The sequence below is a fragment of the Lytechinus variegatus genome, chromosome 10 (genome assembly GCF_018143015.1).
Source record: "Lytechinus variegatus isolate NC3 chromosome 10, Lvar_3.0, whole genome shotgun sequence".
Classification (NCBI taxonomy): Eukaryota; Metazoa; Echinodermata; class Echinoidea; order Temnopleuroida; family Toxopneustidae; genus Lytechinus; species Lytechinus variegatus.
In genome coordinates, this window is record NC_054749.1 from 20,440,195 (window position 1) to 20,464,823 (window position 24,629).

A 24,629-nucleotide genomic window follows, 5' to 3' on the forward strand; every position below is an offset into this window, starting at 1 on the left:
CATAAAATTCGTAATAAAATGAATGGACAAAAATATACAGATTTACATTTTATTTAAATTAATCAGGATGGTAATACATTAAACATGTTATGGATAATAAAAAATGATATTATAATTTTTAAAAATCCCTTAAATCTTTCAGAGGGGTATTTTTCTTTGATGGGCCAGTCCATTAATCGATAATGACAATTGAAGAAATGTATTGTGGTCTAGTTTTGGTGTCCCATCAATATTGCACAAGCCCATCCTTGTCAAAAATACATTTGTAATAAAACAGTTACGTCTTTATGAAAGATATAGAAAGTCTAGAAAGCGAAAAAGGATTTTCGTGGAGTTGACGATCGCGAATATCTGTCCTCCCGAAAATAAAGAAATCTGTAATATTTCTTTTAAAAATATGAGCGCAATCCTTGGATGATTATCTGGAAATTACGAGTGATTTAATATCTGATTGTGGGAGATCAGCGAGTGCATCATGGGTTATTTATCTTCAAAGTTTGGACTCTTAAATGGAGCTGTCTCCATCACTTTGGTAAGACGCCATCTTGATTTTGTTTTTCTTCATTATATCATACACACACATTGACTTCAATTTATATGTTTATATAAATATGGCACATTTGGTGCAAAATACGATTTTCGAGACTCAATTAATATTTTCAAATTTGTTCATATTATCACAGATCTATATAGGCAAATTTAACAATGAAATTTACAGGAAATAGTATTTTCTAATATATAACACGCGGAGTAACTTTTCACACAAGTCGTTTCCAAAAACAATGAAAACCCAATCCGACTTGACTAGCCTATTTTGACGTGTTTCATGTCAAGTATTTATATTTGTTTGAATGAAATAATATTGCGTTTTTATTCATATATTGACCAACAATATTTTCCATGTTTAGTTATATGCTGTGTTTATTTTTTAGAATCAAATTTTGAGTTTTCTTAGCACTATTAGTCACATATACTTTTCTAAACACACAGAAACATCGATCCTGTCAGAAGGAAATACAAATGCAAGATATAACATCGAACTGAGTTAGTTAATTAAATTAATATGATGCGGTCGAATAATTTATGGAAACTATTGAAATTCGAATAAGAATATAACGGTTTTTCATATTATAAACCATCAGATGATGAAACCACATGTCCCGTATGCTGTTGCCTGTTGGAATGGGGTCCGGTCAAAAACAAACCTTGCATAAATCCATAATACATGTTTCATGATTAAATATCATAACATCGATTGTAAAAAAACAAAGTCACTCGTAGCAAAACTTCTTTTTGGTTATTCGCATTAAATAAACAAATTTCTAATTAGGGACTCCTTTTCAGTGCATCTTGGTTGATTGAATTGTACTTCAGTACTGTATAATCTGATTTTGACCTGAATTTCAATGTAATGAAAATGGAATAGAATCTTTTCAAATTTCGTAGTCTGATTTTTATCATGATTAATCGATTATTTTTTTATATATCATTTTGGATCACATTATCAAAAGGAACACTTCACATTTCACCTTTATTTACTTTCAGGTGCATTTATTAAAAATGTAAATAAAAAATTGATTATTTGTTCAATATTATTCTTATTTCACAGATACTTCTGGCTTTCATCATTGGACAAACCGGTATGATTATGTATTTAATTTTACATTTCGATATACTTTTTTGTAGTTTATCCTGTATGTCTGCATTACGTTCGTAAAAGATGAACGCATTGACCTCACGATATTGATCACTCATAAACAAACAAATTTGCCATATCAAAACATTTACATATAAGTTTAAACACTTTAGATCATAATGGTATTTATTCCGCTAATGGCTTTTCTTTAATGTTTCATATGACGAATCGTATCTTTAAGCATGATATACAGTGTGTATCAAAAAAAAATTACACTTAGAAAAAATCCTGTAAAATTATGCATTTGTAATATCGTGAAGATTTTTCCACATTTTAACATTGGTACAGATCCATTTAAGCAAGTGACGTTATAATTGTCGAAAAATATTTCCGCTTGAGTGAGCACCGCTTACTTTTGAAAAGTTAGTGAAAAATGATTTGCGCAGAACTTTGAAACAATTATGCGAATAAAAGTAGACCTTAATCATGAAGAACACGTGTAATTTAGCTAGTAAAATTGATTTGAGGATATCTTTTACCTTTTTGTAACTTGTTTCATTGCACAAAACACTTCGAAGAGTGCATTGCGCCCCACACCACTCCCCCACACACCGAGGCCATCGTGACGATATTTGCTAACACTGAGCTGTGATTTACATGTCTTGATTTTTAATTTGTTAATCATTGTCAAGCTTGGGAAAAGTGTGGAGAAACAAGTATCAATGAAAAGTGAAATGTAAACCCACTTTAAATGATACGGACTTAGTGAAAAATTGCTGGAGATGTCAGATGTAGACTTTTGTTCAGATTCAGTTATGCCCCCAGAACCAGCTGGCACAAATAGGGTAAAGGTTGTGCTTACTAAGTGATGAAATTTCAATTTTGGTGGCAAATTTGTTACAAAATGCTTGAATGTATCCGTTTTATTTCAAGTGACTAAAAGTGCAAGGGAAATGTAAGAGAAATGTTTCGCAGGGTAAGTTTGATTTCACCTTTCCCCTTGACACAGCATGAAAATGAGCATTTCTGCGCAAACAGATTTCTGCGAGCTTTACAAAAATGGACAGTGCTCCCTCAAGCGTAACATTCTGTCAAAACGTTTACTTTAATTGGATAGATGAGACCCAAACCCAAGATTATATGTGAAAAAATTACCCACATGTTGTATATTTTTTAATTCCCAGGGCTTTTTCAAAGTGTAAACTTTTTTTTGATACGCACTGTATAACGCGAGTGGCTCTTTTGTGCTTTAAAATGTAATGGAATTGCATACACTTTGTGTTATCAAGCAAAAATCTTCATCATCAAAATCATTTACTATCATTAACATTATTATAGTGAATGTTGTTGAAAATGATATCATCATTATCATCATCATCATCTACATCATTCTCATCATCATCATCATCATAATCATCATAACATCGTCATCATCATCATCATCGTCATCTTCACCACCACCATCATCATCATCATCATCAACATCGTCATCATCATCATCACCATCATCATCATTATATCATCGCCGTCATCATCACCATCATCACCACCACCATCATCATCACCGTCGTCGTCATTATCGTCATCATCACCATCATCGTCATCATCATCCCTATTATTGTTATCCATGTAGCCTCAGAAGACGACTACTGTTCACAGAGTGAGATAATAGTTTCGTCGATCAAAGACCGTGTGATGACAGACTCATCTAACCGAATCGTCATCATCGACGACGCCGTCACTGAATGCTATGGAAGGATTGGGCGTTGGATCTACTACAGGTAACGGATATAATTTGTTGAAATGTTCTCCTGTATAGCTTTTTAAAAGCTTTCGGGTAAATAGTAACAATGTTTTGCTATAAAGCAAAATCTACAACTAGCAAAAATATTAATAAAGTGAATCTCTTTATACGGATCGGGTGGTATAAGGAAACATGGATATTGTGAATTATGCATGCCCATGATGATATTTATTCGCATATACGCGTAAATAACTGGTATATTTTTATGTTTTTGACATGTCCCAGACACCACGTCTCCTGCTTCATCGCTTTCTATCGTTCCCTTGGTATATATTATATACTCACATCTCACAATCCTATTATGTACTCCTGCAATTTTATACACGATTGATTTGAATCCCCCGGCCGAATATATCAAACCTTACCATTGCAACTTACCAATTAATTTCGCGTGATTAAATATGAACATAAAAATAATCAGTTCTTCAAAGTTAATAAAGTGTGTGATTATAAAGTTTCCAAAACAACAATTAACAGATAATTATTAATTGCCTTTGAAGGCATGATGTATTGGTTTTAAAAGCTAACTTTATCACATCTTCCAGTACGACCAACCAGCCTTTTAAACCTGGCGTGTGGCGATGGCAGTCTGGAAACTATTGGAAACTCGTCGGCGAAAATACGATCCCGGGAACGACCGGCGGATACACCATCTACGATGTCGACGCAGCAGATAAGATCCACTTTCAACCGGGAGACAAGATCGGGTTCCGTTTTTCGAGTCCCGCGCTCAACTACGACAAGGGGTTCGATGCCGTGTCCTACCGGTACGCTGGGATCAGTGACTACGGCACCGCCCACAACCCTGGTCATGTGTATACCATCAGTTCGACCGATACCAAGGCCTATTCTATCAAAGCTGTGTTTGACGATGAAGGTATGATTCGATCAGGGACGGATCTAGGTTTTAATAGATAAGGGGCATAAGTGGGTAGATTCTACATAATTTTTGTGACCTCACCCCCCCCCCGGGAAAAGCAAATGGAATGCCATTCAAGGTTAGGCACATTTCATACTCTTAGTGTAGGCGCCGTGAAATCCCGGTTGGGTGGGGGGGGGGTCGTCCTGTACAACTTGTGTCCTAAATCAACACAAAATGAATCTATGGTAGATAAGTATACAGTCCGTTTTTACCGCACATAAATTTGATTTTTTACACGATTGGACATTATTTTCTTGACAATACCAGATTATTCAAAACATATATGTATTTGCTACTCAGATGATTACGTGATTCTCTTTGTATTATGCGCGTATATTTGATATTTCGTGTCTCTATAATTCTAAAGTTAAACAATTGTCTTATTTTGTTTTTATTGTTTTTTTACAGATTTTACATTTGATTGTGCATCTGAAACCCATGGCCCTGCTGTAGGTGCAAGGTCAAGCAATGATGGCGGAAATTATGTCATGATCATGACCAGCCTACCATTTGAGTGTTATGGCCAGGTCAAAGGTCAGTAGATCTTGAGAGATGCTTTTAATGATTGATTTCGGGTATTGTTTTACTTTTTAATGTGTTTCGAATCAATATATAGTTTCGTTTTAAAATCTCTATAAAATTTTAACGTTTTATAGAGCCATAATAATTCACTAGATCATAAGAATATTAACTTGATAAAACCAATGATTTTCAAAATTTTATTTGCTTTAAAATACTAGTAACCTTTTAATCAATATTCAGTTTTTGTATACCAAGAAAGAAGTTAACGATTAGAAGATAATAGCAATAATATTGCTATTTAATCAATACAGAAAACACTGATTTGGTCTACTCTTTTCCGTGAGAAAATAAATATGTTATGAAAGGTATCAACTCTTGTAAAATATATAATATTGACCATGACTATAGCTATAAATGAAGTTGAAAATATTATTATTGAATAATGTTATTGCTCCTCTTTTCTTCCTTCTTGAAAAAAAATAATTGATTCAAATTTCGTTCTAAATCAAAGTAAATGCTTTACGTTTTTTTCTTATGATACATGATATCTCAATACGATTTCAGATGAATCAAAGATAACTCACATATATTTGGTTTCTGTAGGCTTAACCATGATATAATTAAGTTTATAAAAAGAAAAGATGGCATATCATTTCGTATTTTATATAATAATATATATTGTACGCCATTTCTGTTCAGGGTGGAAGTATTATGCAGCGGGTGCCAATGGTGGGTTTAGACCTGGTATTTACCGTCGTGTCGAGGGATCTTCAACCCAGTTTACCCTCATCAGTGAGACTAACATACCATCTGGTCATCGAATAAATGAAGAGGTAAGATTCCCTTGGTATAACCAATATACATTCGAAAATAAGTCGTCTTTAAATCCTTCAATTATAACATTAAAAGATATAATCACTCTGGAGATAGTTTCCCGTTCATTTTTTTTTCTTTTTGGAAAGAGAGAACTCAAAGGTACACCGTAGCCTACATATACATTTTTTCTTCCTAATAAGAGCAAACCTTATGCCAAATATGTAGATTTATCGAAAAGAAACAAGTAAGTTTGATACCACGTCTGAGGAAAAGAAAAGAAAAGAATGAAATGTTAAGAAAGAAGCGCTGATTTACCTCACCATTGCGTTCGAGTCCCGCCTTTTCTGTGAGTCGTGTTCGCACCATCAGCATGACGTCGCCATTTTTGTATTGTTCAAACTGCTAGCAATTGCTTTCTGAAGGCAAGAAAAGGGTTCAAGCAATAGCAAAGGGTTATGTATATGAAATAAAGCAAATGCTGAAGAATGACTTTCGCTTTGCTAGCAAATTGCTTGTGCTTGAAGCAATTGCTTGCCAGCAATTGCTACTTTTTATGCATCTGACCCACTGTCTCGTAAAAAGTCATGTGGCGTCACGATACTATACCCGTATGTCGCAAATTTGGTCTCAAAAGTTGCGCGAGACTTCAAAGATAAAAATCGAAACTTAAAAGCTCTTAAACCTTGCGACGCTATCTTTCTGCGTTTCGGAAATATCGCGCGAAGCGCCCCCCCCCCCCATTCCTTTTAGGGTTAAGGGAGCACCCTGCTCTTGCATGATGAAGATGAAAGTTATTGTGCATTATCCTCTATTCTCGAGCCAAATAGTACTATTTCCTATCATATACTTTTATAGGTCACGCATCTGATTGAAGATGAATCCGAGTGGTTGACCTTTAACCCTGGTGATATGTTAGGATGGAGATGGAACAGCGCAGGAGCAAGGATTCGATGGACCAGCAGCGGGACGGAGATAATCAATATGAAATATTCAGGCCATGATGATAATGCTTACAATAGCTATGTCGTTGGAGATACCTTCACGGTCAGCAGTGACTTGAATAGGGCGTATTCACTTCAAGCTGTGCTTTCACCGTTTGGTAATTGTTATCTGGTTATTGAAGCTTCTAAAATACACATGATGTTTTGATGATGGAGTTGGTGGTGATTATAATGATGATTGATGGTGATGGGGACGACAACGACGACGATGATGATGATAGTGGTGGTGGTGATGATGATGATAATGATGTTGATGATGATGATAATGATGATGATGATGATGATGGTGATGATGATGATGATGATGATGATGATGATGGTGATAATGATGATGATGATAAAGATGCATGATGATGCTGGTGATGGTGTAATGAGGATGGTGGTGGTGGTGATGATGATGATAGTGCTGATTTGTTATTGAGATGATTGATAACGATGAAAATGGAGCTCTCAAGTAAAATTTATACAACATTTAGGAATTTGATAATGATATAAGGATAATGCTGATGTGGGGATGATGATGAATAATTCTTTGTCTCCTTTTATTTCTCAGGCTACAAGGGATGTTACCCTGACAACGTAGCACAGCGTGAGATGGGAGTATCTGCCGGTCATTTCTCTCTTACCGAGATGACCAGGATTAAATGTATCTCGTCCTGTGGTCATTTAGCATATCCGTGAGCAACATTTCATTTTTAATTACTCTTTGAGTGCTTTAGTAATCAAACTATACTTATTTCAGAAGTATACATCTAATAAGGACAGCAAAATTAATGAAATGCACACAGATCTATCGTGTGAGTAAAAAAAAAAACTTGACACCTCACCAATCCCCAATTTAACGAAAAATAATGTCATGAACACATAATTGGTATATGGCCTGAAAGAGTATTTTCTCCCAAATAAATTGATACCATATTTATGTGATATGTCATAACGCCTGGATGATCAGGAGATATTCTTTGCTGTGATGTAAAGTTTGATTTTCGTCAAAGTAAGGCATGACTGCAATGAATGAATCCAGATGTAATGTCGTAATCCTACAACGGTTGCATTAAAATCCATTTTAAAACACCTTTTCAATAATTTACATGATAATTGTTTAATGAACACTTTTTGTATCTATTCTCAAGTTACTTAAATTGAAAAGGGATTTGCAGATATGTTTTCTAATTCGTAGGATTATGACATTATGACATTAAAAGATGGAAGTTGCTGCTACCCTGTTTGGCGTTCAACGAGTAAAGGGATAGAGCATCGTCGATCTGGCGTTGCACAGCGGCTGCCGGGGCCCACGATCATATTTTTTCTTAAAATGGGGATTTGTGAGGTGTTAATTTAGGTAGTTTGGAAAGTTATCATGCATTTGACAGCTTACATCAGCATTTTGCGAGGCGCTTGCGATGTTTGTAAACGCACAATTTACTGTCTCCCAAATCAAAATTTATTGGAAGCCAAATGGGATATCAACATGAAGGAAAAAACTAACCAGAAATACGAAAAGCAGTGTTCAAAGAAGTAAGCCTCCATATAAATGAATACAAACTTTTTTTTCAAAATGGTTGTGGACAATCGCCTTAAAATTGTAATTGTTGTTTAATTTGTTACTTATTCGATGTCCTTCTTCATACAAAACAATACATTTAAATCACCATCATTCATATAGGGTCTAATCAATTCGTCTTTTTCCCCATCAAGGTATGCTGGTGTCCAACAAGGCAACCTGTGTTTCTGCAGTAATTCCTACGGTGACTATGGGGTTGGTAACTCCACCCTGTGCGATTATTCTTGTGCGGGTAACTCATACTTCACCTGCGGTGGATTCCTCTACAATCAGATCTTCACCACTCCAAAGGTCGTCAAAGGATACACCCTTGATTCTCTTGGTAAGTTCCGCCAGTATTCAATTGTCTTTTGAATTTTATTTTTAGATTGTTTTGGGGGCTTGATGATTGCCTTCATAGACTGTCACGTAATAAAGTATAATTAGATTGAATTAAAAAGACAAGGTTTTACATCAAGCTTATTAAATATGTATTAATATTTTTTAATCTGTCCATGTTGGGAGCTAAAGGGAATGTGTTGGCGGGAAGTGAATTCCACAGCCGAGCCATCCTTGGTATGAAGATTGATGAAGAGAATTGTCTGATTTTGGGACAGAGTGACTCTGTAGGGGTGGGGCAGCTGCAGGAGATATATTTGTATATTGTGTCTTAAACCCAGAAGTTCCATGTATTAAAAGGTGCCGTAGAAGTCTTAGTGTGTTTGTAAAGAACGGACCTTTTTTTAAATATTGGTTGATGATGATATTAATTGACGGAATAACAAGGATTTTACTAAACTGACAGAAAGAAAATTCCGACTAAACCCATGTTGTTGGAATTCGTTCAGGAGAGTGTTTCATGAATGTTGTCAGCGCTGATAAGTTGGCTTTCTCCGACAGTTACCATAGTAACAGTCAGAGGCAAGTGCCTCACAGCCAATCAAAACCAAGGATTTCACTGAAATTGTCAGTGCTGACAACTTTCATGAAACACCCCCCCAGATCTTCCTGACGTCGAAAATTTGAGTGAACTTCAACAACATTGACTCTATTCAGAGTTTTCTTTTTGTCATTTTATACTTAATTGTTCGAGTTAATATTGGAATTTTGAATATGGATGTGTTTATCACATTAATCTGGTTGCTATAGTTACGTATGTTTATGATTTGTCAATCAAAGAGACGGGACGGTGCGATAAAAATCTATAGATGCGTGGCTTTTATTCTTTTTAAAAATACAATCAAAACTTGAACTTGTAAAACTTTTGTTGATTTAACGCCATTTCCGTAATTCTGCTTCAAAAATAATGTCCATTAAATTTATCTTTAACATTGGTTTTATTAAGTGTCGCGGACAAACAATTTCATTAACAATATTCCTGCGGAAATGATGCGGTCTAAATAAGGCTATATCTTATAATTTTCCAACAATCAAGACAAGTTGAGAAATAAATGTATCCTGCTTTGACGGAGAAAATTCTCATTTTAACTGACCACTTTGCACATCCTGTATCGCATGAAATAACTATTTTTTGCATTTTACTTTTACCAGACATGTAATGATTGATGTTATCATCGCTTTGAAACAATTAATTTCCCTATTTACGGTCGGACCGTATCGGTGCATTTGTCACATACGAATATTTGTTGAAACTCACACTTATGAATTGGTGACTGCACTTCGATGATATAACGAGCTCCCATATTTTGTCCGTCTCTATTCTAGGATAAATCTTGAAACAATTCTGCACTAACATTTTCTGCTTTTTGACGAAATAACATGGGGTGATATATAAATGAATAGGCCTATGTATTGTATTGTGGAAGATAACTTTGGATATTCTATAAGACAACTGTAATTATATGGAGCTACTTTTAAAATGTTGAAATTTTAAAACTACCAGGTTGCTTTGAGAACAGACATAACAATAGTTTTTGGTGAAGTTCGACAGTCACAAAAAAACTTTAAAATTGAGAGCTCTTTTTATATTGTTAATGCATTATTCATAACTCCGAAGTATGAAATAGATTCAGTTAATATTTTATTATTTACATTTTTGTGTGATAATGGTTGGTATATATACCTGAAATCCATATAAGGATGGGAAAAGGTTTTCTGACAATTGAAAAAAGGGGAAAAGGTCTATCAAAGGTAATCACAATTTAAATAAGTACTTTCCCCTCGGAAAAAAATCTGACAACTAAAAAAAGGTCATCAAAATTCTACCAGGAGAGGGCCCTTTACCCCTTCCCTCCCCAATGCTATATTTTCGCTGTATATCCAAACCATTAACCAACTCATCATTCTCTCCTGGATCCGTGTTGTATAACTATTACCTATTCCGACCTATAGAATTCAAAGGACTCAACCACTTTTGATCTTCATTCATACCCACAAATGCATCGATTTTTCGGTGAATATATATCACAAAATCCCTATATACAAACTCTTCCCCCAGTTCCCTTCACCAGTATACGACGACGGTGACGTATACTGTTACCCACAGAAGAAGTTTATGCTGGGCCTGGCAGAGAAAGGAGAGAGAGAGCCTTCTTGAGATATCGATTTTGACTATTCTCTTTATCCCCAAAGTGGACAACAGGTTCTTGCTTTAACCCTGCCTGCAAAATCAATACTTCGACACAAACTGCTTGCCGTGGGCTGATCTATACATGGGGATACCAGAATTTTATAAACGATATGGGAATCACAATGAGATCCACTCATACAATTTATTGTTAGAATCATCACTGTATTAAAACAACAATGGAAATGCTCATAAATTTTCTAATTACGGTCAAACCTGTGTTAGCGGCCACCTATTTATAGCAACCGCTTGTCTAGTGTTGATCTTCACATAATAAGAACAGTAAAGTTCATAAACAATATAAAGGGGCAAATCCATCAACCTTGATGGAAGAAGCATTCTCTGACTACACCCCTGAGAAATATAGGTTTTAGCTACATATTGAAATCGAAAATGTGTTAACTTTAAACAAAATGTTGGCATATTGAACATCAACTGCATTTTATAATCGGGTAGCGTTTAGATGAATATTGTTAATGACATTAAAGAAATAAAAAGCGAAAATAAATAAGTCAATAAATTGCCAGCTGAAATGACTGTACTTGGTAAATGAAAATTTTGTTTGATTTTTAAATGATAATTATGAATATTTTTGTTATTATTACTACATACATGGTTGTTTTCTTATCGATATAGATCTTCAAGTAACTTACGAATCTGTAGACCTATTTGGTAATATAACCCGTGGAACTGGTGTGACGTATAGTTTTGATTACGGTGATGGATTCTCCGACACTGGGCTTGACAGCGGAATATACTCACATAGTTACAGGTATGAAGCTATTCCATAGAATCGCATCTTTGTACATAAGATATATACAAGGACAGACAATTTTAGGAAAACTGAGAAAAGATATATGGGCTGGGGGCAGATGGTATGATGGTAGAAGATGAATGAATTGTTGGTTGGATTGTTTATTTATTATCCAGATATTTTGAAATTATGTAAATACCAATAGCTCTTATCGAAAATACAAGCTAAAAATAAAATAAATATACATGGTTAAAACTAACAAAAAACATGTCTGGCACAAAGTTGTGAAGGGTAGGGGTAAAATGGGCAATGGGGAGGGAAAGGAGAAGGAATTTAAGAAACTGCATTTTTTACAGAGTTGGTTTTAACAATGGAATATTGTTTTGATTGGTTGGTCAAATGTGTTAATATCATTGATATTTCATTAATATATTATTTCCACACGAGGCTATAATTATATTCAGGATAAAATTAATTTAAAGTAAATAATCAAGTAATCTACATCCAGCATCGAAATCTTTGGGATTATACGATGGTAATAATAACCATTATTATTTAAAAATGAGTATTGCTATTAGCAAAACACAGAAACTGACTGCAAATATCCCGATATTCCTCCAACTTACTGATCATGATTGTTATACCTTTTTTCAGTGAGCCCCGTTCATATCTGCTGACCGGAACAGCCACCGATCTTTGGCTGAATCAGGAGTCTCAAAAGATCATAGTTACCATGGAAACAAATCTTACGTCAGTGATTGTAGACTGTCCCCCAGCTGTGGAATATAACACCGTGTTTGGATGCAAGTTCTGGGTTTTCCAGGGAACCAATATGACAGCTCAGGTTGATTTTGGAGATGATCGGGTCGTAACCTTTGATATCCAAGGTCTGTCTACTTTTTATTTATCCAGACAATATAGTTTTTTTAAATATATGTATTATATTTGTTTCATTGCATTTTTCAACATCAATTAAACTTTGAAAGAAATTCAAAATTTAATTTTCCATTTTACTAACATTTGATTTGCTTAATTTTCACAGGAAGAATTTTAATAAAGGGTTTATTATGAGCATTAAACAATATTACTCTTTGTCGGACTTGGTATCAGTTTCAGTTTTAGGTTTAATTTTTTCCCATTGTGATATTAGAACGGGTGATTCATTTTTTAAAGATGAGTTTGAATTAGGTGACTATGATGGCTTTTAAATATTAGTTACCATTTGCAAAATGTAACAGAGAAGTGCTGAAACAAAGTAAGACATGGCATGTATTACAAATATATTACTTTCATATGTCTTTTAATTAGATGCTGAAACGCTGTCTTATGGAGACATGGTTGAACACAATATTGACCTAAATAATCAACCAACAAGCCGTGTCTTCCTAAAACCCAATCATTACTTCAAACGAGACGGCTACCTGGTTGCTTGGGAATTCGACGCCATTTCTACTGGAACTATATATTTACAGGTACCGGTATATTTTCGTACTAGAAAGTTGAGTGTGAGCCTGTGCTTATGATTGGCCTAATCTTTTGGTCACGGGGCACCTTTATTTGTAAACATTAAAAGGGAAATTCCTATTCTATAAATAGTTTTAGTCTTTATTCAGGCTAGAAATGTTACGATTTTTGATGAGTTTGGTTATAATTCTAAAATACTAATTCATGATAGACCTTGGAAAAATAAAATATATTTGAGAATTAGATTAGATATGCAATATATTATTGAAACACTAAATATACCATTATTTGAAGAAAAGGGGGAATATTTATTGTGTGCCAATTATTATGAATTCATGAATTTGAAACTGAGTGAGAGAAGATTTGTTTGGCGGTCTCGTTTGAGAATCTGTGTAAAATATCATGGTTTATTTACAAGCCTCATTGTGAGTATGTAGATAGATAATTTGTATGCATGTACAAATACAATCAAAGTGTTATTTGACTGTTGACTACAGTATTTGGGACAATAAATTCAAAGAAAATACCTATTTTTCTGATGTTAATTCGCATTATCTACTTCGCATCGCGCATCGCAACACCGGCAACACTGCGTGCACGTGCAGAGTTGTGGAGGGCCTCTCGCGCTTCGCCTTCCTTGCCTAGGCACCCCGGTGCCCTCTCCGGCGCTACCGCGTTGGTGCATCGTGCCGCAGAGTGGCCATAAACTAGATCTTATGATTATGAATATGACATTCAATTAATAAAGAGCTGGGCCCCATCCAGACAGTTGGCAGCCGTCTGTTTCAAGGAGTTTTTTAACGAGAAGACCATTAATTTTTTTTTGTACACAGACGGCTTGCTTAGCAAGCCGTCTGATTGTGGCTAATTGTGGCTGCACGCACTCCTAGTACCAATGAGGTCCAAACATTACATGTATGGACCTCATAGGCGACATCAGTGCTAAAATTGGGTTAGAGATTTATGTGGATCTAAATTTATTGTAATTTCAACAAAAGTACTAGCTAAATTTGAGGCTTTTGTTGAAATTTTGCTTTAATGATACATGTATGCTTCAATAAGTAACAAAAAATTGAAAGAAATGAAGGGGAACTTACATTTTGACGACTTTTTCCTGATTTTCTTGGCAGTTGTCCTTCACTTCTGACTCTCGATCGGACCTGATATGCAGATCACGTATACGCGTTCTCGTCAGGTGATCGGTCGGTTATTCTTTTCGCCAGATGTTGATAATTATATATTTCATAACGCAGCGTTCATCGCAAATTTAGCTGAAAGAGATTGAAGTTGAACAGCGCAAGCTTTAATTTATTCAGAAATAACGTTTGATTGCACAAGTTTCGCCTCGGACATTTAGGATCATTTGGTCCCATATTGGCGTAACTACGGGGGGGGGGGGGGTGTCCCTACCACCGTCCACACCGGGCGTCCACAAGCCAGCAATTATCTTTTTTCTCTCTTTTTAACCAAAATGCTTCCCCCCAGAAAAAAAAGAACCAGGGTTAAAGAGAAAGACAATTATGATAGAGGAACACAAAATACTTTATTTTTTCAGCTTTTAATGCATCGACTTATAATCAAATATTAAATGGGGCTTAGAACATTTTTTTAAAAAGTCAATTAATAAAAATATTCCGCTCTTCGGGATTTGAGCTTTCATGAAATATCAATCTTTTTCATGATTACCGAAAATACTTCAAATGTCAAAAAAAAAATTATCGGTGTATTAGCTGATACCTTGCGCCCGCCTTAATTATTTTAATGTTGAGATACTTTGCTTTAATTTAATGAATTCCTAAAAGCATTAATTCTCAGATCATTTGTCGCAATCGAATGATTCGATTGGTAAGCTAGTTGTATAATTATTATGATTCAGGAATTGTTTAAAATGTGTCTCTCTATCAGTTTTGAATATTTAAAAAAATGTCAGCTCGTGCTTTTTGCTCGCAATATTTTGATTAGTAAGAAATTCTTGTGTATGCGAGTTTGATACATAAATAACTAGAGAGAGAGAGGGGGGGGGGTGTCCCTCAGCTACTTGTCCTTGCTTATTCCATATTTTTTTATTATGCTCGTGTTGTATTTCAAAGTCTTTTCTTTTTCTCACCCTTTTTATTGTCTCGGAGCTTCCCTCTATTTCTTTGCTACGATGTATAGCCCATCTTACTTGTTTCATTTTTTTATGTTCTCATTTCATTGAAAACATAATTATTAAACTGACGTAGAAGACTTTACAACAAAATTTTGATATTGTTTTTTCTTGTTTGTTTGGCTTTCTTTTTTCTTCTTCTCAGTCCTTTTTCTAATTAGTTTCCCTTTCCTTATTTTATATTATTTCATTTCATGAGGCATCCGCCAACTTATATACAACAACAAACGTTAGAGGCGGATATCCAGTAAGGGGGTGTGGTGGTGTGCCCTCTAAAAAGAGGAAAATAGGAAGGAAAAAAAGCAGGAAGGAGAAAAAATAAGAAAAAAAGACGATGATGGCAATGATGATAATGATGATGAAAATTATCTTGGTGAAGATGATAGTGGTGGTGATGGTGGCGGTGATGATGATGATGATGATGATGATAATAATGATGGTGGTAGTGGTGATAAAGATGAGAATGAAGTTGGTGACGATGATATGATGATGATGTAATTTTGTCTTTAAAAAAATAATAGTGCAAAGGCGAAATCATTTAAAGTTTATTATGAAAATAGCAGAAAAAAATAATTTGAAAAATTGTACGTATGCGTATGGAAAATCTATCCCCCACCAAAAAAGAAAAAAAGTGAGATTTTGTTTTGTTATTTGTGACGGCGTAGGCCTATGCGAACAGCTGTGTGATATAATTATGGTAAAAAAAGTAAATGAAATGCCAAGAAATACATGATAATGACTTTTATTGTACATTCAGTATATCAGTAGATAAATTCATACTCGTTCCAAAAAAAGAAAGTGGGTATATTATGGACCATTAAAAATGGGCAGTTGCTCTATATATTATATTACATAGAATATATAGAGCAACTGCTCGTGTGTAGCGGTAAGTTATTCACCTGATCTACATAATTCATGCGGCGCACGGCGCGTGCGCAATGTTTAATAATTATTGTTGTGAATACAATGAATGTCATCAAAAACATAATAACACAGATCAAATAGTGCCAGCTCGACGCGCAAAATGAGAAAAAAAATATATATTTTCTGCCCTGATAATTTGATAACCCTAACCTAACCCAATTTCTAAGTATTTTTATCATAAACAGGATAACTATATACAATGATTGAAATTAACTTTATATTCTTTTGCGAACAAAATGAATATGAAAGACAGCTTTTTGATAAAGAACACAGTTTTAGAGCGTTAGAGCGCGATTTATACCTACAACCGCTAACATAGGCGGATCCAGGGGGGCCGAGGGGCCCGGGCCCCCCTATTGGCGGAGCAAAAAAAGAAAAAAAAAGAAAGGAAAAAAGAAAAGGAAGGGAAAAGAGAGGAAAAAAGAAGAAAGGCAAACATAAGAGGAGGAACATGATTAAATGAAATAACATTAGGGGAAGACTCTGAAAATAATTTTTTTTTAAATCTATTTGTTAGGATAAAAAATTTTCGCTCGCGCTTCGCGCCTTATTGTCTTTTAGGGTATTTGCATATCTTGCTCAATATGGAGCTTGAAAAATCAAACTTTGAAGTCATTATACAAAACATATTTCAGCTGGGAAATTGAACTTTCATTATTTTGTTTCATTTACAAATTGATTTTTAAAAAGTGCTCTGTAAAAATGTCTGTGTTATCATCTGAACATTATCATTTTCTGCTTGCGCTGCGCGCTCGCAAAATTTGAATTTTCAGGTACGTATTATTTTCCTGTATTCCATAAAGTTCTCAAAAAGTTCCCTATTCAGGTCAGATTGTTAAAACGTATCAGCTAGCGCCGCACGCTATAGCATTTGGATTAGTCGGTTATGTATATCCCAATATTAATTCTAAATCAAACTAATTTGATGACAGTTTATCAAAAAATTCGACTCGCGATTTCTGCTCGCATTGATAGATATATAATGCCTCTTATGCATAATTACAAAGTGCTTTAAATGTCCAGTTTTCAGGCCATAAAATTAACACATTTCGCGCTCCCATGCGAGAGAAATAGGAAGATGGTCATCAATTTCATATGATGACATAATGCCCTCATAGCATGTTCCGGTCCTATGTAAAAACTCAAAGTAATAAAAATAAAATACATCAGCTCTTTTTTAACTGTGATCCATCACAATTCACAATTTTCCCACAAAGTGTTTGCATTACAGAGCTTAAATTCACCCTTTGTTATATCATATATTTTTAGCTCGCGCTTTGCGCTCTCTTTATTGATTTTCATGATAAGAAAGTTACTTAGAATACCCAAATTCTAGGTCGAAATCTAAAACACACGTTAATTCAGATACGCAGATTGTTCTCTATTTAAATCATTATCCAGTTTCAGATCACAATATCAAAAAGTGTCTGCTCGCGGATAAATAACTTATCCTTTTCATGATAAAACATGAATAGTGCGTCCAGAATCTTTCCCCATAATTTTGTTAACCCATCACATTTCTCCTATTTTCTCCTCCCTTTTATTTTCCATTAATTTTTCTTTCGTTCACTTTTTTTCTGTCCTCTTTTCCCATAATTTATTTTACCCATCACATTTCTCCCTATTTACTCTTCCCTTTTATTTTCCATTAATTTTTCTTTCGTTCACTTTTTTTCTGTCCTCTTTTCCCATAATTTATTTTACCCATCACATTTCTCCCTATTTACTCTTCCCTTTTATTTTCCATTAATTTTTCTTTCGTTCACTTTTTTTCTGTCGCCTTTTCCCTTCTAAGTTCTATTTTTTTTCTCGTCTCACCGCTTTTCCTCATCCCCAGCCCTCGATCGACGCCCGTGCAGATTCGCAAACAATATCAAGAGTATGTCTACTTGCAAGGGCGGAAATCTCTCCCCAAAGGTAGGGGGACCAGGGGCTGGAAAATTTGACAAGCAAAAAACAAACAAAAAAAGAAGGTTTATCACCCTCTAAAGAAGGTCATCTTGACCAAAAGAAATTTGACAAGCAAACAAGCAAAAAAAAGGGGGCATGCCAAAAGCAAGATCGTCTCTTCCAAAATACATTTCGAATTTGAACGACATGACCAAAAATAGTAGGGGGACATTTCATAATGTGCCCCCTACTATTTTGGGTGAGGGGACATGTCCCCCGGCCCTGGGGTTTGCGCCCATGTGGGTGGGGGTGTTGCGCCTCCCTATCGGGATCATATCACAGCGAGTATACACTCTTCCATATTGGAAGAGTGTTTACTCGCTGAGATTTCGATCTCACACATAATTTTATTAAAAAAATAGAACAGCTACGCCTTGAACACAGGCCAAAATGCCTAACGATTTCTCCGCGGCATTAACAACTCTCGTAAAGGGCGCTCCATTTATAAATAACGTTGCATGAACAGCTCTCTATGGCGACAAAATTTACCGCGGAATTGCAGCCAGCAGCGTGGGAAATTGGCAGAAAATTCAAGAAGAGAACCGGTGAGTACCGATTTAACAGTATTCATGTATTAATTAATATTTATTTAATCATAAGAATAATTTTTTTTACGGAAAGAAAGCTTAGTTCTAAGCTAGGGCGGCCCAAATGCGCGTGAGTGGAGTCCCAGTTTCTTAACACGGGTAAGTATTGCGGTGTCGCCTAGAGTGGCTGCACGATATCGATAGCAAGTTGCTATTGCTATCGTGCAGCCACAATTAGGGACTTGCAATGCAAAATCCCACCTTCGGGGCTCTTCAATTTTTGTCTTTAATGAATAAAAATTTTGAAAATTATAACGGGACCAAAATGCAAATTATTATTCGCTCTTGGCATTAATTTGCCAAAAAAAGGGCAAAAATCAAGTTAAAAAGAACAAAAACAGTGACCTCGGCTGTCGCGCAAATTCACTTCCCAGTTTTATCCGATCTTAAGTACATAAACATATGGCCATTGAGTCCCCTATACAGATCGCGCTAGAACTTCGGTCTCTGTATTTGGTGAGAGAAGCCAACAGAGTTCAGCTGAACAACCAACAGAGACCGAAGCTTTTGGTCTAGGCCCCATCTTACAATAGTTGCGAGTGATCAGATCAACCACATTTATGGAAAGTCAGCAATGTCAACATCTAAAATGCATGTTTAAATTCATGTTGTTTCTAGATGATGTAGTCTATTATTCATAGATTCTTTGCTTTCTTGACAATTTTGTGTGCTTCTCTTTGTTCACAAAGTACATTGTGCAAATTTTCTGAATAAAAAATTATGACATTGATGGATTTCCATATAGTTGAGATTGATGGGGTCAATGGTAACTCTTTGTAAGACAAGACCCTGATCTGGTACAGTGGTAGTGCGGTGAAAGCATACACTCCAACATGTCCAATAACTTTATATTATAAAAAGAATGGAAATGCTGAAACTTTGAAAGGGAGAGAACTTACTATTATGACTTTGTATTTCATGATTTAGCACATTTTTTCCAAATTAAACTGAAAAAGGATAGAAAGCAGCAGTAAGCTTACAAGAAATCTGTTAATTATATTTAAAAGGTTACAGCTTGTACACTGGCCTTGTAAACATCACTCACTTTCCCTGTTATTCTGTATCCTTTGAATTTGATTTAGAATGAATTGAATTGAAATGAATTAGTATGAAGACATGTGTGAGCCTTGCCTTGAATTTGATTAAAAAAAAGGATGATACAGAATTGCAAATTTGGATTAGACTCTCATTATATAGGCATTTTTGTTAACATTCTTCTTCCACATACAGGTATACCGTCCAAGATGCGATGACACGTATGCATTCTGCCTACGTACCTTCACCTGCATCAAACATTGGATGAACTGCCAGGACCATGATAGTATCTTTGCAAAGAGTTGTGGAGACACCGGGCGATACAGTTTTGCAGCCCGTGACTGTATCCAGAACTCTGACAATATGTTGGCTGGCGAGACAGTGTACACCAGTCTTCAAATTGACTATGATTTTGTTTCTGAAGTGAGTATTGCAAGAGAAAAAAGATACTAACTATGAATAATTAACAAGAACGTGAAGATAGTGCACATTATATGTGTATTTGGTGAAGAAATGTATAATATACTTTCTAGTAATATTTAAAAATTTGGTTCATATGGTGGTTGATTTTATCCATATTATTTAGGAAGTGAAGTACGATATGCCACTTCATCTTCTCACAAATTACTTCTATCATTCTAGGGATATTTGACCAAAAAGTAATATTTCCTTGCAATTACTACTATTCCCTTGGCTATTTGAATAAAATTGTCCACTTCATATTGGTCTGCTTTTTATGTACAGATGAGTGATTTAGTTATGTTTTCTAGCAGAATAAATACTAAACTTGATATAATTCTTCACTGGAGATTGCAATGTGGCTAAAAAATGCAGTGTAATTTAAAGATATCCTCATGTACTTTGAGAAATCAGGTACGGAAGTTTAGCAAGTTTCCAGTATGGCAACTAGAATCACCATAAGGATTGTTATCAAGTCTTTTTCTGCCTGCCTCCTTACAGTATACTTACAGCATCACTGAAACTGGACGCAACTTCATCAAATTGGATCCGGCAGACTATGTTGAGGTCAAAGAGGGTGACATCATTGGTTGGTATAATTCCAACCAAGGGAAGCTTGCCTATGTCGATGCCGATGTTGAGGTTGATGGTTATGAAATCCTCCCCACAACTGCCAACTACGGTAGCCGTCTCTCCGGAAGCTACATTGTCTACCAGTCTTCGGGTGCATCTGCCCATGCGTACAAGCACGCCCTGAAGGCTCACGTGGTGCGCCCATCCATGCTGCATGTGTATCATAACTACTCGGAGGAGACGAACCGTAGAGAGGTCAGATTGAGGGTCAATAACACTCTCAGTGACTGGGTGAGTGATAACCAGACACTCAAGGTACAACATGTCATCAAGGATGTGGTCATTGTCGCAACAGAACTTGGTGAGTGCTTCCATCCTTCATTCCAATAACAAATCTTGAATACATATTCTCTTATATCCTGTATCAGTGGTACTCACTGTTTAAGATAATTCAAGGGAAGGATTACAAAGTTGTGGGTAAAAGATTTAGATAGAATTTGAAACAATTCTGATTGTTACTGGTCAGTCATTTGAACAAGATGCACATGCAAATTTAATGTTCTTTGGATGTTTAAAGTTATGATTGCAAACAGCTGTCTTATTGGCCCTGAACAGTGTGCATGTGTTCATTTAGATGCACTCTCATGAACTTCTTTCTTTCTTTTATTTTATAGCTATAACGACTGTGGAGGAGACGTTGAGTGTGGAACCTCACCCGGGTACTGAAGTCAGGTACTTGTGGCTACTAGGGAATGGAGATGAGATCTTCACAAGGAATACATCTATCAAGTACACATGGAATGATGACGGAGTTTATAACATCACTGTCATTGCTTACAATGATATCAGTCGAGTCATTGCTGAGGTAAGTAAGTTGTGTCAGGAGTAATCCAGCGCGATTAGTAAATTCTCACCCTCAGTGCTGCACAAATGGCTGTGTCAGTCCTTTGAATTACAGAATATGGTTTTGGGCAATATTGTATTCAGATTCATTTTCACATCTACACTGTTAACTTTCTCATGAAATTTATGTTCTGTGAATGGCAGAAAATCAGCTTGTATTGAATAGGTATAAAGAGAAGAATCAGCAAGAGTGACTCTGACAAGTTGTTCAAAGTTGGATGTCAATAATAAAGATTTACTGCCCTCCTTTGTCAAATGAAACAAGGGGCATATCAACCATGCAGATTATCATCTTCTTCCAGGCCAAATTTGACACAAAAGCACAAGGATTTTCTCCCATTCTAAACAATTATTTTCACTTTTAAAGAGAAATGCCAGTAGTTGCAGTAAAAAATGGTTTCATGAGAAAGTCTATAAAACCAGGCTTAATTGTCAGTATATCATCGAGGATCTAGATCTGGTACAGTTACATAATCTGAACTTTGTGAAATCTTGAAATCTACGCTGAAAAATGTTCAGTGTATTATTATTGCTGGAATAAAGACCCGACGGAAGTGACCAAATCCGCACTTATTTTGCTTATTTCTCAGCAATTACACAATTTCTTTCAGAATCCTTTGGCACATATGTTTTATTCATACAAACAAACACTTGGATGGTCATTAAATTAGATTCTGTAAAAAGTCATTTGAGAGTGTTACCAATACTGGAATTTATCTTTCAATATGAGTCAATTTCTTGATGAATTCCACATGGTTACAAATTCTAAGATAATAAAATTCAAGCGAGCAGTGTCTCTGATTTAATTCATACAGATACCAAATTTTAACAAATGATTACACTTTAAGTTATTTTGCTTTTGTCATAAATCATGAAACAAAAAAAGATTTATTTATATTTTCTTTTGGTTCCAACAGAAATTCATTGTCCTTCAGGACACTGTGAAGCAGTTTGAATGGAAGGACTCTGTTCCAGCGACCACCTGGGATGACTACCCTGTCACACCTAAGAAGTTTGGTGCTGAATCTGTCATCAATTTTGGAATGTTCGAAGGTATGCCATATGCCAGGATCCTGTTTCACAAAGACTATAACAAGATTATTATTGACCAATCAGATTGAAGGATTTCAGTAGCATTTAACTGTTATTGTAAATGTGTTATTACAACTAGTTTTATGAAATGGGACCCATATGCTATAAATTCATATCTGTACAGGTATTCAGTTACAATGAAGAAGTAATCAAACCAACTAGACTGTTTGATATCTAGGGAGTGATTTCACATGTGTGGCCTGTTTCATAAAGACGTACAACTGCGATAACTTTGTCATTGTGGTAACTACATGTTACCTTGATTGTAATTGGCAGCTGAGCCCTGTTACCATGGTATTTGCTGTAATGGCAAAGTCACCAAAGTTGTAACTTTTTATGAAAATGGCACCTGGTACTTGATGCATCCTCAGTTTGTCTGAGATTTTTCTGAGATGAATGTGCCAAATTGTCATTCCAATTTACATAGATGCAATAGTTATTTCATTATTGAAGAAGCATTTAGAATTGGTTCTGAAACCATTCTTTATCATTAAATCCAGTTTACATGATTATAAAGTTAACACCGGGAATTACTATCAAATAAATCAAACTAATATCATAGGAATAAATCAAAATCCACATTAGTCTTTTGATGATGTAAATATAATAAGAATTTTCTAACAACCCATTTTCTTTGTAGTTCCCTGAATCTAGATTTTATTTAGTTCAGGCTGTAGTCCATACTTAATCTTTACCCTGTGAGTGAGGTCATAAATTCGGAATGAGTGTTTTACAAGAAGGCGAAGCTCATTCTTTTCTATTTATTTGAGAACGAGTACCATTTTACTTATTTTCATAAGAAATTGAAACAAACTACACTCTCTGTTGATCTGAATCATTTCAGGCACCAATGTGACTTTTGAAATCAACATCGGAGATGGTATAGTGCCTACCTTTTTCTTGAAGCATGATGAGGAACTCAACGTGTCTGCCTTGATTCCTAACTATGGACTGGAGGATCGCTTGGAAGCCATACATGAAGGTATTGAAGATTGACTTAGTTAATCCTCTTCACACTTTTCAGCGCATAACGTCTCCACAGTTTGTGCACAATCTCATAAACTTTTCACATTTTATTTGTATATATTATCATTTAAAGGTAAGTGCTAGTTTTGGTAACGATATCAAAATGAGTTTGTGCAGAATCCAATGAAATGACCACCAAAGTGTCTGTATAAATAAAATGCATGTGCCAAAGGATTCTGGAGGAAATTGTGTAATTGCTGAGAAATAAGCACAGGATTCGGGTAGAGCGTCGGGCCTGACGCTCTAAGCAATAATTATACATTGTCCCACGTGCGCTTATCTGTGTTGTGGATCTTCGGTGTGAACAATTTTCAGCGTAGATTTCACAAAGTTCAGTCAATGTAACTGTACCAGATCTAGATCCTCGATGATATACTGACAATTAAGCCTTGTTTTACAGACTTTCTCATGAAATCGGTGTTTACTGCAACTACTGGAATTTCTCTTTAAACTCTTGTCGTAGTTGTACAACGAAGTAACTGGGAACACCTATCTATTTATTTTATCTTTTGAGTACAATATTTCATCGAGGAATAGCAGGAAATAACTTTCCTGTTATTGCATGACAATATGATTGCCACACAAAAGTCATAGGACTGGACAGAATTTTGTTGAAGTCTTTTCCCATTGACCCTAGCTGCTCGTCAGATTTGAAAATAAGAATGGAACTCTTATTTTATGAACCCTATTACCAGTATGTGTTTACTCTCACATTTGGGTTTTTATTAAAGTACAGAGATGTTTTTTGTGTAGTTGTTGAGAGTTTTAATAATGGTGTTGAACTGAGCTATGATGCTGGCTAGGATTAGAAAATCATACCAGTTATGTTATTGGAAGCTCAGTACTGACTGACTCCATTCCCAGCAATAGCCATATTTGGTG

General features: G+C 35.4%; 1 protein-coding gene across 2 annotated transcripts in view; it reads left to right on the forward strand.

The window, feature by feature from the left end:
- The first annotated feature begins 302 nt into the window (after positions 1–302).
- Positions 303–24,629, forward strand: part of LOC121423243 — a 60,205-nt gene continuing 35,878 nt past the window's right edge. The window contains exons 1-17 of one of the 2 annotated variants that reach the window (XM_041618564.1): positions 303–532; positions 1,610–1,640; positions 3,270–3,417; positions 3,986–4,317; positions 4,771–4,896; positions 5,584–5,717; positions 6,556–6,799; positions 7,255–7,378; positions 8,400–8,587; positions 11,468–11,603; positions 12,240–12,472; positions 12,894–13,057; positions 19,890–20,117; positions 20,655–21,087; positions 21,401–21,591; positions 22,547–22,682; positions 23,566–23,703. In XM_041618564.1, the coding sequence (XP_041474498.1) occupies positions 476–532; positions 1,610–1,640; positions 3,270–3,417; positions 3,986–4,317; positions 4,771–4,896; positions 5,584–5,717; positions 6,556–6,799; positions 7,255–7,378; positions 8,400–8,587; positions 11,468–11,603; positions 12,240–12,472; positions 12,894–13,057; positions 19,890–20,117; positions 20,655–21,087; positions 21,401–21,591; positions 22,547–22,682; positions 23,566–23,703 (3,043 nt within the window). In that variant the 5' untranslated portion in view covers positions 303–475. Of the gene's footprint in view, positions 533–1,609; positions 1,641–3,269; positions 3,418–3,985; positions 4,318–4,770; positions 4,897–5,583; positions 5,718–6,555; positions 6,800–7,254; positions 7,379–8,399; positions 8,588–11,467; positions 11,604–12,239; positions 12,473–12,893; positions 13,058–13,369; positions 13,475–19,889; positions 20,118–20,654; positions 21,088–21,400; positions 21,592–22,546; positions 22,683–23,565; positions 23,704–24,629 lie in introns of those variants that run through there. The other variant, XM_041618565.1, reaches the window with a different exon arrangement.